At 38.7% G+C, this 15,847-nt stretch overlaps 1 protein-coding gene across 2 annotated transcripts in view; it reads right to left on the reverse strand.

Annotated features, from left to right (window-relative positions):
• Positions 1–268: 268 nt before the first annotated feature.
• Positions 269–15,847, reverse strand: part of AHCTF1 (AT-hook containing transcription factor 1) — a 65,658-nt gene continuing 50,079 nt past the window's right edge. Inside the window, exons 31-38 of one of the 2 annotated variants that reach the window (XM_084868812.1) lie at positions 13,400–13,523; positions 10,229–10,308; positions 8,404–8,609; positions 5,135–6,944; positions 3,773–3,906; positions 2,698–2,765; positions 1,684–1,894; positions 269–484 (exon numbers count right to left, since the gene is read on the reverse strand). In XM_084868812.1, coding sequence (XP_084724938.1) covers positions 1,702–1,894; positions 2,698–2,765; positions 3,773–3,906; positions 5,135–6,944; positions 8,404–8,609; positions 10,229–10,308; positions 13,400–13,523 — 2,615 coding nt within the window. In that variant the 3' untranslated portion in view covers positions 269–484; positions 1,684–1,701. Of the gene's footprint in view, positions 1,895–2,697; positions 2,766–3,772; positions 3,907–5,134; positions 6,945–8,403; positions 8,610–10,228; positions 10,309–13,399; positions 13,524–15,847 lie in introns of both variants that reach the window. The other variant, XM_084868811.1, reaches the window with a different exon arrangement.

Genomic DNA, 15,847 nt, shown 5'->3' on the forward strand with positions numbered 1-15,847 from the left:
TTTTGCAAAAAGTCATGAAAATATATTTATCCATAAATGCACTTATAAAACAGTTCACTCCGATTTGGCAATTTGTTTGCTTATGGTCTACTGTTGAGGGGAAAAAGTACATTTATTACCAACATGTCTACAATCACCAAACTGCACTGCCTTTAAACATTATCAACTTGACAGGACATTTCTTGTCAAATTTTTTATTGTGCTACTTGTGTAAAGGATGAAATTCAATGTTTACTGAATTATTTAGATCTTTAAATTACTCAACAAGTTCATCATTTAAATAAGTTTAATATTCCATAAATGACAAGCAGCTTAAATACAAATTTGATAACTAAAAATTTTAAAAATAAAATGTTATAGTCAAAGTTTGGACAAGGCCAGGGAACATGGATCACCGACGTGACCAAAAGGTCGCACTCGCACGGGCCTTCCACGCTGTCTTCGGGACTCGGTGTAGGCACTGCACCATCCTCTCTTATTCGTACTGCCATTGAGTAGAAAAATAATATAGAAAGCACACCTTACACTTCACATTAAAAGTCCAGCCAACAAAAGCAGCTTGCTTCTAGTCAATCAATTATTAATGGTCCATTCATTACACACTATCCATTACCTCTTATAAATTATTTTACAACACGTACTTATTGATGAATTTTATAATCTACACCAAGTACCGCCACAATTGCACAGTCACACTACAGAGGACAGTGTTTTTTCTTTTCCCTTTTCCACATCTACTCACACACTTTCCCCATCATCAATGGGCCTTGCCTGAGGTCCTGTGAGAATTTGCCAGTTTAAAAACCTGGATATTAAGGGATTTCTGTGATTCAGTAGCAAGCTCCTTCAAAGCAATAATAAAATTTCTTCAGACTTCTCATTCTATCAATATCAGGTGCACACGAGGTACAGTGAATATCCATGACAGAGGATCTTTTTTTACATTCCCCTTGCTTCTCAAACTTTTTTTAAGAAGTTGCTAGTGAGCAGTGAACCGGTCAATCTAACCTGGATAATTAGTCTCTGAATAATTCAGAAACTTTAAAGATAAAAGCCTTTAAGCCTGCTGAACAAGAAATGCCAACATTACATTTAACCAAATGCATTACTTAGAAAGTTACTCATCTGAGGTAGAATACACAAAATTTGTTAAAACTACAAAAAAGTGGCAAAATTACATGCCCATAATTCAACTTGAACATAGCAACCACAAAACACCCCCCCAAAACACTTTATTAGAAATCTTAATCACAGAAGCAAAAGTGCATAAATTATAAAACAGCAACTTAAAAAACGTAGCAGTTCAGCCGTCCTCATTTTAAGATTGATCTAATACTTTTAACTGTAGAGAGACAACGGGCCCAATGCCTGCTAGCATATAAAATCATCACTAAAACAGAAATTCCTTTCAAAAATCTAACCGACACAAACTACTAATGAAGTGTATACTTTATTTAATATTCTAATATAAGCCATATTTACATATTATATAAATGTCTGAAGTCTTAATATAAAATAGGGGAAAAAATGCTCCAGTAAAAGAATCATACTCCATATGGAGTGATTTTACTTATGGAAGACATTCTGTTTACAAAAATTTACAATTTATATAAATTACTGTCTTCCAAATTATATGATTTTTAATAACCCTCATAGTTCTGGTGACTTTACAAAGAGGCGTACAGTGAAACTGGAGAAGAGTTACAGCATTTTTCTGCGGACAATTTGCTTCGGGAAGGAAGATGGCTTCTTCCTGCTCCTTCCGAGAACTTGTCCTGTTTCCTCTCTCGTTCTCCTCGGCTTGCTCTTCCCTCGATCAGCTGGAGTTGCCAAGGGAGAAATCAGCTTAATCTCCACCGGAGGAGGCGACCAACAGCTTTCTTTTTCTGGGGTTCTGAAAAGAAGATGTAATTCAAGTCAGAATAAACACACAACTATAGATGGCTTCCCAACACATGAAAAGAAACATTAGGATCACCTTTTCCTAGTGCTTTCATTCCACAAGAGGAGTGAAGCTTAAGGCATCTAAGCTAATGAGAGGCAGAGTCAAAGTGTCACGTGACAGAAATTTCCCTTTTAATCTGAATATTCAAAAACATCACTACGGAATGTGTTTGATGCTGCATGTGTCAGCAATATGTACACGTTTTCATAGTATCAAGTAGTTTTCCACATACACACAAAGCCAATTTACATATAGGTAGTGTTACTAGTTATAGTCAAAAGACTCACTAAATTCGTTTTTAAAGTAAGGTAAAATGAGTTACTTTACTTTTCTAGAATTCAGTGATGTCAAAGCACAGAATAAATAAAATACCAGGTAACAAATATATCTGAAATGGAGTAATTGCCCCATGGATAAAGTTATACAGCTATCAGTGAAATAACCACAGGATTTTTAAAACTTATTAACTTTTTACTAAAAGCCATCTATTTTTACTAAAGAAAATATAGAACATCTCCCTCCCACGCACGACCACAGATTCGCGGGTGTTACACCGCTTCTTAAGAGGGACGCGTGGCTCTCCCACCATAAAGAAAGCCACCGTGAAGTCTAAGGCCGAAGGAGCCAGTGCTTGTGCATGACCCTAAGAACGACCCTTTTCTATCTAATGAGCCTCATTTCCTATTTTGAACCGGCTCTTCTCACATCCAACATTAAGAAACAAAACAACACCGGAGCGCAGAAAGGCGTACCTGCTGGCTGGTTTTGGCTTTTCAGTCCTCACTCTCTTCACTCTTTGCTGTCCCACACCATCATCTTCCTAAGAGTTGAAATTTTAAAAAGATAAATCTTTAGTAGTTAGACATTTGGAATCTAAATTTTAAAAGTTTTTTTTACTAAATCAAGGAATAAAGTCAAACAGTGCTAATGAATTCAAACTCAGCCAGTCTCATATGAACTCATTTTTTAGTAGAAAACTATCATCTAAGAATGCTGCTTCTCCCTCATCCTCACATATTCAATTATCCGCCTTCCCAATTTCATGTTTTGAGTGTTTCCATCTATTCTGCTCACTGCCCTTTTGTTCCCCAAACCAGGCTCTCATCGTCTCATAAAAATTGGAGACCATTTTTTCCTCCCCAGAATTCATTTTTCCTAGAAACAACTTAAACCATGCACAGGGTGAGCTTAGACTAAACCGTGGCTCAGTAGCCGAGTGTGGACCTATGAACCAGGAGGTCATGGTTTGATTCCTGGTCAGGGCACATGCCTGAGGTGAGGGCTCGATCCCCAGGGTGGGGCGTGCAAGAGGCAGCCCATCGATGATTCTCTCTTATCAATGATGTGTCTATCTCTCTCCCTTCCTCTCTGCAATCAATAAAGATATATTTTTAACAAATGCACATAGCTACTGGTTAATGTGCATACGGACCCCTCAATGCCGTCACGCTTTGCGCCTTTGCCGCCTGCTGCCATCTCTGCCCAGAAGGCTCTCTCCTTCACCTTAAGAAACACTATCTCCAAGTGTGGTCTGTGTATGACATTCCAGGGGTTCAGGGACTCACACTTTTTAAATAAACACATCCAAACCATTCTGATGAGACACTTAAAACATTTCCCTAGCTGGTAATTCAAACTGCAGCTGCCGGTGATATACCACAAATCTTTCTTAAATGTAGGGTCTCAAAGTGTACACAAGGCAATTTCGGGATGTTAATAAAAATGTATGCTCTTTTTTAAAAATAGTTTAGGAACATTGCTAAAAAAAAAAAAAAAAAAAAAAGGCAGGCTTAAACAAGCACACAGATAAAATCTTGCATTTCTCACCAGTTCCCGCACAAGTTGGGGTGTCTTAGACAGGTTCTTCCGCCGGGTCCTCAGAGCAGGAGGGGAGAGGACGAATGGAGAAGATAAGTCTGAGATTAATTCTTTCAGCTGTTCAGGAGCTTCTACTTTTATAGCTAAAGAAAGGTAAAAAAGACAACAATGTCACTTTATATAGACATACACTTTCTTGGTAAAAACTTGAAGTATGGTATTAGAAAGATATAAAGGTCGGCAAACAGAAAACACTAGTATCATACATAACTTAGTACCCATGAGAGAAATGACAGTAAAAATCCCAACATCATTTGGGTAATTAAGTGTTCAGGAACAGTTAATGCTACAAACTAAATGCCATAACATGAAAACAGGCCGTGAAGCAGATACAAAACAGTAGTATGCTAGTTTCAATCTTTTCTACTCCTCACACATTCCGAGAGGGAAGCATCATTCTCATATATAACCTGGCCTCGTTTGCTTCATTAATTCCTGCTGCTCCAGACACAAGGTTTTTATTGACAAAAGTAAACTGTAATATTTACAAAGCAAGTCTTTCCTTTCAGCTCATTCTCAGTTAGTTGTGCTAGTCAAGGGGAACAGCAGAAAAGCCCACATCATAAAAGGAAAAGGCAAGAGGAGAGAAGACATTTTAAAAAGCTGACAGAAAGCTATTCCACAGATAAAAATTATTTAACTAAGAATTGGTTTAGAATATGTAATTAATCTCAGATTGGTTTAACCATAGGGTTTCCATAATAATGGCAGTTAGCTATGTAACTGTGTGAGTGGCATGGTGTCGCCTAACCAGCCTGCCACCGATGACAGCCCAGCTTTCGGACTAACTAGCTGTGGGGCCAAAGTTAAGTTACTGAGACTTTGCGGTGCCTCGTTTCTAAAAAGTTACTTGTGAAGATTAAAAAGCAATGTGTAGCATCTGGTAAGTGCTTTATAGATGTTTGCTTTTGTTATAATTTAAGAATATAATTAACAAATCTTTGAAATAAAATTATCAAATTATACTTCAATGTTACTTCACCTACTGGGATAATCAAAAGTTCTATAAGATGTCAAATTCTGCTTTCTGTAATATAAGTGTTCCTACCAAGACTGGCTCAGATAATTCCAGAACTTTACAAAAAAATGTAAAATATACTTTTATTATTTTTTTAAAAAAAATTTATTGAGAGAGAGGAGAGGAGAGGAGAGGGAGACAGAGATAGAAACATCAACCATGAGAGAGAATCACTGACCAGCTGCCTCCTGAATGCCCAACTCTTGGGGATTGAGCCCAAACCATGCTTAAAACAATTTGAAGCTGAAGACTGAATAAAATGAAAATTATGCTTTGAGTAGAAATAAACATACCTTTGTCTTTCCTTGAAACCTTTGACACAGGAGGAGAAAATAAAGACTCATTTTCCGGTGCAGAAAAGTCTGGCAGTAAAATGGCCTTGCTAGACCTAGTCCTTGTGCTACGGGAAAACGGAGTCAAAGGAGTTTTGGCAAGTAATTTGTCTTCCCGGTCCTTGGGTTCTTTCTGCGCCATGTCTTCATCTACGTATTTTTCTGGTATTGAGGGTAATGATCGTTTTTGGCTTTGATTTTCAATCCTTTTTGTAACCTTTTTCTTAGAACTCATCACTGAAACAAGTTCCTCATTTGGCACTAAAACTGATTTTTCTGGAGTTGCTTTTCCAACATCGGTATTTTCCCTTTTAGCTGGGGTGTTTCTTGCAGACCTCTTTTGAACTTTGCTCTTCTTAGGACTTTTCTCTTCCTTATCAGCCTCGGATCCTACATCCGGTGATGGATTGACTTTTCTTGGTCTACCACGCTTCCTAGGTGTAGCGGGGATGTCACCTTCCGCTGGAGGAGCTAAAGGAGAGGAAGCAAGTTTAGAGTCTTCCCTCACATCTGACACCTTACTGTCTCTCTTCTTAATCCTTTTACTACCTTGAGCAGGCAGCTGCTGTTCACTGAATTTCCCATCTTGTTCATGTCCTGTATTTTCAGAAGTTTCTAAATTAGTAGATCTCAATCTTTTGCTTCTTACGCTAGGACTTGCTACTTGACTGGTTTTTAGATCATTTAAAATTTCAACACTTTCCTGATTTTCTACAGATTTTTTCATTCTCTTAGGAGTCTTTTTTGTAACAGATGAAAGCTTAGCTTCTTTTTTAAGAGAAGTTTCTGTGGTTGCTGGTTCCAACTGAGATGATCTTGAACTTCTTAATACCCTGCCTGGAGTGACCTGTAATTCTTGTTCCACAGAATTGAGACTCTCCGTGTCTTTCTTTCTCCTTCCTCTCTTGGGAGTAACAGAATTTGGAGGCATTTGCTGGGTTTGAGATATTTCTTTGACATCAAGAAAGGCACTTTCAGAAGCCTCGGATGTTTCTTTTGTTCTCCTAGTTTTCTTTCTCACAGAAAGTCCTAGCACCTCAGGGGTAGCAACATCTGCTGGCTCTTCCTGCTGCACTGATGTAACATCCAGGCTTTGGGTCCGTTGTCTTCTTGTTCGCATTCTGGATGGAATCACGTCATTATCTTGGTTAACATTCATCGTCACTGTACTAGTTTCCTGAACAGTCTTACGTGTAGATCTGACTAACCTGGTGGAACTCATTACCTTTTGGCTCATTAAAGGTATGTTTTCATGAATGGTCTGTCCCGTCGTATCTGAAGTAATTTCTTTACTTCTTGTGTCGTCTTTAATTACATCTATCACATTTTCTGCTACTGCTGCTTTAATCGGTTCAGGCACATGCGGTAACGCCTCTGTCTTTTGGGACTCCTGTTCATTCGTTAAGACAGATGGCAAATTTGCAACATGTCCACGATTATCGTTTTCCCCAGTGTATACGTGTTTTGAATCAGTTACTGTGTTAGCTGCTTTAGCTAGCACATTAGGCGCTGCAGAATCAACTGTCTCAATTTCTTCTTCACCTTCTAATATCAAGGTGAAGTTGCTCTGAGCCACAAAAAGTTCCCCATCTACTTCAGCAACGTCACCACACTCAGCAGAGTCTTTATTGTCACGCAAGTCAGAGAACTGTTGCTCTATGGTCTCAAAATTATATTGAAGCTTAAGAGTTCCTGAGGGATAATCATTAAATGAAAGATTCTTAGCCTCTTGTCTTGAGTCTTGAACTTCAAGCTTTTCATTTTCAATTACCTAAAATGAATGAAAGATGAGACTGGTTAAAGAATTTATATATATATTTATTTTAACTTAAAACAATGTTTTTAAATGACCATCTCACCCTTGATGTATGAATTTTAAATATAAACTACCTTTGACATGGCATCTACGTATGGGTTTACTTTATAAAATACCCACTTAAACAATCAGACTTACTTAGTCAAAATAACTAGACAGTAAGATTTTGAGGTTCTGAAAGGAATTAAAGTAGACACCCACATTTCCCTGGCTAAAAAGACAGTTTTAATTAACAAAACCTTGAAATTATTATGATGCTAACAATTGTGACAATTAAGGACTTATTCTATTCTCACCCAAGAAAAAATTAATTGGAGAAAAAGAAATAACCCCCAAATGGTGTTTTAATGATAATCCCCAAATTACCTAACTATGCACACTTTTCTAAACAGCACGATCCCCATAAGGTTGAAGAAGAATTCACCTACATAAGCTCCCTTGGGCTAGACTCAATCCTCTTCCCTTTGCTGGGGCTGCATAAACCATGAAATTCCTAAGGCTTTCAAGTTCAGTACCTCTCCTGCAAGGGTTTGGTGGAAGAAGGAATGGTCCTTGCATTTACCTTTTGGTAAGGGAAGGGGAGAAAAAGGAGGAGGTAGAGAGTAACAGAGAGATCTCCTGACCAAGAAGGTAGAACATTACCACCCGCCTAGACACCGCCATTTCCCCGCCCCACACATTCCCTGAGATGACAGACTGGAAATACGCAGAAATGAGATTCCCACTACACCACGCCCAGTTCTTAAATCTCCCAGCTAAAGGAATGGGACTTTGTCCATCTATTTCACAGTGAACATGGATAACCACGACACTTTATGAGTTAAGAAACTTTCCAAATACTATACAACCAAATTTATATAATTAATTAAAATAGTTGCTTTTCTCCCTTCTTAAATTCAATTATCATATAAAAGTTGCTTGTCAATAATAGGAGAGAATTGGTAGAATTTTTAGAAACCAAAGGTCATACTAAGTACCAAGAAAAAAATATCCTTCCTGGAGTCTATATATCAATCCTCCCATAAGTTTGTGTGGGGTAAAAATTATATTTAACTACATTTAATTATTTTAAAATATATGCTCTGAATAGTTTCAATGTCGTACTTGTCTTTGGAGTAGCCAATATGTGCTTTCTTATGGCTAAAAAAACTTTCATTTGAATCAGAAACTAAGCAAAAATTAAACTGCTAAAATTGTGACTTCTTTAACACAGCCTTTTGGTTTTGGTTAAGAAAAATAATTTCTTAAAGGATGTATTCTTTCATAGGCCACAAAATATTTTGAAACACTTATCTTTATAAAGACAATTTTATATAATAACCAAATAAATGAGCACATTAGGTTTGAACTATGGTTTAAATCCTAACTCAAAACAGAAAGACCAACAGAGAATAAAAAAGTTAAATTTTTTTACATGAATTTCTTGAGTATCGGGAGAATCGTCAGAAATTGGAGGCTTTTCTTCTGGTAAGTCAACACTTTCTTTTAGTGCATCAACTTCGATTTCATGATCTTCTAAAATCACTGCTTTTTCCTGGTCAAGCCCATGTTCAGAGCTAACAGGACTTTCAGAGGCATCGAGCCCAGGGCTTCCACTATCACCAAGGACATCGGCCACAGCTGGAAAAAAAAAAATGAGAGTTCACCTTTCATGTTTTAAGTTGAAAAAATAATATATACACTATTTGGGAAGGAAACAGGAAAAGGCTACCCCTGTACTTGAGAATATTTCCTTGAAAAACCTTTATATTGCCAAAACTGATATACAAGGACTTACATGTTAATCCTGTTTCTTTAGTATACAATTTAAACAATACTTGTGCTGACTGGCTGGTGTGGCTCAGTGGTTGATCGTTTACCTATGAACCAGAAAGTCACCATTCAATTCCAAAAGAGGGTGTGCAAGAGGCAGTCAATTGATGATTCTCTCTCATCATTGACGTGTCTGTCTGTCTCTCCTCTCCCTTTCTCTCTCTGAGGCCATTAAAAATGTATTTAAAGATAAAAAGACCAATGAGGACCCTGCCCGGTGTGGCTCAGTGGTATCTGTGCAGCCTTGCACTGAAGGGTCTCGAGTTCGATTCTCAGTCAAGGGCATGTACCTGGGTTGCAGGTTCATTCCCCACCTTGGTCAGGTGTGGGAGACAACCATTTGATGTGACTCTCTCACATCGATTTTTCTCTCTCTCCCTTCTGCCTACTCTCCCCGAAAAGCAATGGAAAAAATATCCCTGGGTGATGATAAACAACATAAAAAAAAAAAAAAAAAAAACACAACCAACCAGGAAAGGGCATTTTTACACATTTCACAGATAATGTGCTACTACACAAAGACTGGTTATAAAAAAGGAAAAAAAGTTTTTCACTAGTTTGGCAAAGAGGAATGGGAAAATACATTGCATGTTACCTTCTAATCATCAGTGTCTGAAAGCATAAACAACCAAATATTAAAAATCTGTGGGGGAAAAAAGATCTGTGCCTACTCCTTGACATGGCAAATCCATGTTTAGGAATCTCCCAACAGAAACACTGATATATAATGTGCAAATACATTTATATACACAGAATATTCATTGCAGAATTGAAACAAAACAAAAATGGTGATCAGCTCAAATGTTCAATAATAATTAGTTAAGCATACCAGAAAACATCCATACTACCACATACTATTAATAACCATTAAAAAAGACAGGATTCTTCTAAACTAATGACAAAGAAAATTGTCTTAAGTATGTTGCACATTAAGTGGAAAAAATTTGCTTTTAAAAAATAATTGGTAATTATAACAGCTACTATGTATTGAGCTTTTATTAACATTTAAAGCTATTAATGTTTTACAGACACACACACAATGTACAGCCCAGTCTTAAACACTGTAAGTGCAGAACTGAGCCATGAACCCAAGCACTCTGGTTCAAGCCTCTGTACTCTTCAGCTATCATATTTATTTCCCCTTCCTTTTTCAACACGTGGGAGAAATATGCATATGGGAAAACATGTCAGGAAAAAGGAAGTTGCCCTATGTAGATATGAGTCCCAGAAGATTAAGAAGCAGGTATGTAGTCTGGCTGGGTGTGGGTTGAAGGAAAATAACCCACAAAAAGCATTCTAAGATTTCCACTGTGGGAATCATAGAGTGCATTACAAGCAACCCACTGTTTTCATAGCTGAAACACCTTCAGACACCATACACACAAGAGATAAATTCTAAGTCAAAATAATACACCATTTATCGTTACCTGTTCTAATTGTAGAGGTGCAGGGTTCAACTGACACTTCGTTTGAAAGTGGTACCTTGGACTTCGGGGTGAGGATTTTCCTTTAGAAACAAATAATATTGACAGTGTGAGAAGATTCCATCTGCTCTAAATGCTTTAAATCCTACTCCCTCTCCTACTTGTCTTATTGTTGATAAAATCCAAAGTTCAGAGTAATTAATAAGTTCACTCTGAACTTCTATAAAACTTACCAGTGAATTTAGAAACAAATAATGCTGTATTTGCTTCCCTCACTTTCCAATATTTCACTTTATTGGCAATAATGACATAGCCTTAAATTATAAGTAAAATGATTTTAAAATGTTGCTCGGAACAAATTGCACTTATACCAATTTTTAATTCCTGTCAAATATTATGGGATATTTCCTCTACACTCAGCAGAGGGAGGTTCAGTAACTTAATGCTAAGATTAAAGAATAACTCAGAATGGAAAACTAATGGTATTTGCATTACTTAATCCACTTCATAAAATTAAATTTTGGAAATATGCTGACAGTGATCCTTCCAAATCCAAGCTGGCCCCCCCCTCGCAAACCCAATTAAGCCATGCTGATTTTTAAAAGGGGGAATGTAATTATTAAAGTAAATCACACATTTATTTATAGTTACATTTGTAAACTTACCTCAATCACAATGTTTATAATAAGATAAGAACAACTAGTTTGTTTAAAAAGGAACTAGCTTGCCAAGATAGATATTCACCTAGCTCACTGAAGACTAAAGTTTTTTATTTTTCACTTTTTTTTCTTTATTAAGGTATTACATATATGTCCTCCTCCTCCCATCCCACCCCCTCATGCCCACATCCCCTTGCTAAGACTAAAGTTTCTTATCATGTGAATGCTCTTTGCTTTGTGACTATTGTCCATCAAACCCATTTGCAAGAAATATTAGTTTTCATTAAATTAAAAAATACTTGAGTTAATTAACAAAACAACCTGGATAATACTTTCACATTGGTTTCTCCCACTTTTTGCACGAAGGCATAGCAAAGATCCCAGCTGATCAGGGCTTCTCCTTTCACAAAAGCAGCACATGACCGAGCTGAACGTGTGAGAGGTCACTGTTGTGACGCTGGTCTCTGTGAGTACTTTATGAAGTCACTCTCAGGACTTAAAAAGCCATTTACAACGTTGTATGTTATATCTTATGTGGTTTAGCTTAGTAAATTTTACTATCCTTTCCCCCTCATTTCCTTAAAAAACACACACAGATTTTGAGAGAAAAAACAACTATTTGTTATTCTACTTATTTATGCATTCATTGGTTGATTCTTGTATATGCCCTGACCAGGGCTCAAACATACAACTTTGCGTATCGGTATGAACTCTTACCAACTGAGCTTCTAGGCCAGGGCTTCATATTACTTTTTAGTATTGAAACTGCAACATTTTTGGAATCCTGTACAGTGGTGTCACTGTTATTAGTGCTGATGTGCAATGTGTCCAGTCTTGCAATGAAATAATGAGCTATGTCATAAGCTGAACCAATTCACTGATTAGTTCAGCTAACTTAAGTGGTGTACTGATATATCCTATCTAATAAAGAGGAAATATGCTAATTGACCCAGCAATCAGGAAGGCGATGCGCCATCACACCTCTGCTGCTGCCATTGCCGGCAGCACAAGCCTTGGCCAGCCCTGGGTGGCTGGGCAACCAACATATGAGGCTTTCCTGTGCCTTGGCCTGGCCCTGGTCAGCTAGGAACCTGGGGGACTCCAGAGGCAGGCATGTAGCAAGGCTTAGGGGACTAAACACCACCATCTTGTGCTTGTAGATGCCACCATCTTTGAGGGCGGGGCAGTCAATTAGCATATTCCCTCCTTATTGGCTGTGGACAACTGATATCTTTGCCATGGCATGAGAGTCAATTAGCATATTTCTTCTTTATTAGATAGGATATATCAGTACACCACTTTCTTTAAAGTTAGCTGAACTAATCAGTGAATTGGTTCAGCTTATGACATAGCTCGTTATTTCATTGCAAGACTGGACACATTGCACATCAGCCCCTGAAGGCTCCCAGATTGTGAGAGGGGACAGGCCGGGCTGAGGGACCCCTCTCCAGTGCATGAATTTTCATGCACCAGGCCTCTAATGTAAGTGTGTGCGTGTGTGTGTACATATTCGAGGCCCGCTACAGGAAGATTCCTGCAATAGGGCTTCCTGCTGCCTGAGTGAAGCAAAGAAGGGAGCAAAGCCCTGCTTTCCCCTTTCTCTCACTCTTCCTTCTCTGCTGTCTTGTCCTCACTGTGCCTGCATATGCAAATTAACCACCATCTTTGTTGGGTTAATTTGCATACTCGCTCTGATTGGCTGGTGATTATAGCAGAGTGATCATCAATTTGCATGTTTCTCTTTTATTAGTATAGATGTGTGTGTACACACACACACACGTTAATATTCACCTAAATGGTATGTTTATTGATTTTAGAGATAAAAAGAAACATCAATCAGTTGCCTCCCATACATGCACCAATGGAGAATCAAACCTGCAACCTTTTGGTGTGTCGGTCGACGCTCCAACCAACTAAGCTACCAGTGAAGACTGTACTGACTGCTTATCTCGTGGTAATTGTGTGGAAATTGGCATCAATCAGACCACACTTGAATAGCACTGTCCTACATCATCTAGCACACCTCCTAAATGTGCAAGTGCTAACTGAAACTAAATGGGAACATAGCCCTTCATGTCATTAAGAAACAAAACTTGGCTCGAGTTCTGTATCCATCCAATGGCAGGAAACAAAACTGCCTCTGTGCCATCTCCCTCTGCTCACCCTGGTGCTATGGGATACTTACCCCTGACCATCTGGAAACCAATGAAAACAGAAGGGCATGGAAGAATGCAGGGCATGAAACTCTTGGTCTTCAACAAAAATAGGCCACCAAAGAGCATGAGTTCTACCTCAACCCATCAAGTATGACTCTACATATTCAGGAAATGTTTAGTTTCATTCTAAGATTTCATAAAATTAAGTAAAACACAATTTTACAAATGGACTTCAAAACAGAAAACATTACCAAATATGGAAATATAAAAAATGTAAATAAGAGCTGACCTATGCATAAGAATATTTTACTGGTTCAGTTTCATTTAACAATATGTGAAATTTTCCCCTAAACACTTACCTTTCATGGGTTAATGGTACACAAAGAGAAGCTTCAACCCCTTGAATAGGGCTTGAGTGATTTAATACTGACACTGCTTCTTCTGCAACTAAGAGATCCTTTGTTTCTCCATCTTCTAAAGTGCCTGCAAACCATACAGTTGACAATATTGACAATTATCTTTGTTAAGTGTTCAGCAATTACTCATGGTCTGGGACTGAAGCCTTCTATCGAGTTGTCAGGTCTGCTCGCTGCATGTGTAGCTTGCTCCTTTGACATTAGACTGCCAGCAGTCCCTTCTAATTCTGCATCTAGCCCAAGAGTTCCCTCACCCCCTTTAATCTACCACTTCCCACTTTTGTCTGAGCCACTGCTACAAATGTTTTAGATACAATGCATTAAATTCTCAGTATTCAAAGTGTCAGTATTATCATCCCCATTTTAAAGATGAAAAAAACAAACATATAGTTATACTGCTTATCCCAGATCACAAACCTAGTTAAGTAACTGAACTAAGATACTAATTTAACCCTTTGCACTCCGAACCATTCTGGACATTGGCTACCAGCTACTCGACGCTACTTTGCGGTGGAAACGTGTGTTGAATTAACTCAATTCCCCGTAATCACTAATAAACTGCAATGTCCCCTGAGAGGGGACATCCAAGTGATATGCTAGAATTCCGATGTCCCCTGAGAGGGGACAGCGGAGTGCAAAGGGTTAATATTTACCTTTCAAATTGTTTTAGTTGGATACAGTATATGAAGAGAGTAAACTTCTAGACATAAGCTGTTTATGAAAAAAAAGTACTAACTCCTGAGAGCAACTAATAAAGGTTTATTAAGTAAAGATGTCACAGTCTGGCCAGTGTTGCACAGTGGTTGGTCATCAACCCATGGGTTCAATTCCCAATCAGGGCACATGCCAGGCTTGTGGACTCAATCCCTAATAGGTGGCATGCAGGAGGCAGGCTATCGATGATTCCCTCTGATCACTGATTTTTCTATTTCTCTTCCTCCCTCTCTCTGAAATCAATAAATAGCCGAAACCTCAGTGGATAAGAGTGTCGGCCAGCAGACTGAAAGGTCCCGGGTTCGATTCCGGTCAAGGGCATGTACCTTGGTTGCCGGCACATCCCCAGTAGGGAGTGTGCAGGAGGCGGTTGATCGATGATTCTGTCTCATGGCTGTTTCTAACTCTCTATCCCTCTCTCTTCCCCTCTGTAAAAAATCAATCAAATATATTTAAAAAAAAAAAAAAAAAAAAAGAAAGAAAGAAAGAAAAAAAAGAAATCAATAAATACATACTGGAAAAAAACACCACCACAGCACTAGCTTCACTGGACTCAGAAACCTTAGTTAAGCTCAGACAGGAAATATTTCCCGAAAGAAATATTTCATAAAAGTACCAGATTTTCATAAAAGTACCTGGTTTTACATATTTAAAATTAGGAGCTGCCTTTAAAGAAGCTTGTTAAAACTGTGCAGCGTTCAGAAACAAAAAGAAAACAAGTTTTCTTGTCCACTGAATCTACTCTTCCCCTTTGCTGGTGGTCCCCTAGCATATCACTGTCAAACTGCAAGTGCTTGTTGGTTTTCACAGCCCACTGGGCTCTAACTTACATGCGAGCGATGCCCATATCCACTCTACTCACCTCGACAACACTTAGCGCACACACACTTGTTGCACATATATTAGGGGCTTAACACTTTTTTGGTGGATGAGCATCTATAATAATAAAAGTGTAATTTGCTAGTTAGTCTGGACATCCTTCCAGGTGAAGCCAGGGCGAGGGAAGCCCGGGTCCCCGGTGCCAGAGGGAAGCTGGTGCTGGCATCAGGGGGAGAAAGGCCTGCTCTTGCACGAATTTCATGCATTAGGCCTCTAGTACAGATAGTAAGTTCATGGGCTGTTGTTTGTTTATTTTGATCATCCAGTGATTTATTTTGGAGGAATGGATGGAGGTAAATAGAATGAGGTTCCTGGTTCTAGAGCAGCTTTCTGGATAAGTTGGATAAGTTAAAAACTGTGAGTAGCAAACTTATCTAAAGTTAGTATTATTTCTTGGAGAGAAACCAAGATGGCGGTATAGGTAAACACCTAAACTGCTGCCTCGCACAACAATTTCAAAACTACAACTAAAATTACATAATCCAAAACCACAGGAAAGCCGGCTCAGTGGAAATTCTACAACTAGAAGGAAAGAAAAAAGCTCATGGAAAATCAGAGGAGCAGCAAAGACACACGTGCACAGAGAGGAAGGGGGCTGAGAGCCTGGCTGGCTTTCTCTGGCAGGAGAGGGAAGGAAGCCCCTGAATACACTGAACCCCAGATCCGGGCAAAACCCCGTGGACCCAGGCTCATACGGGGGAGTCTAGACTGTCATGTAGAGAGCGCATGGAGGAGACTTGGGGAAGCTGTGGTGGGCAGGGGTCTTGAGGCTCGCATGCTCCCGAGGGTGTGTTCAGA

The sequence above is a fragment of the Pipistrellus hanaki genome (assembly GCF_964339955.1).
Source record: "Pipistrellus hanaki genome assembly, chromosome: 20".
In the NCBI taxonomy this organism is placed as follows: Eukaryota; Metazoa; Chordata; class Mammalia; order Chiroptera; family Vespertilionidae; genus Pipistrellus; species Pipistrellus hanaki.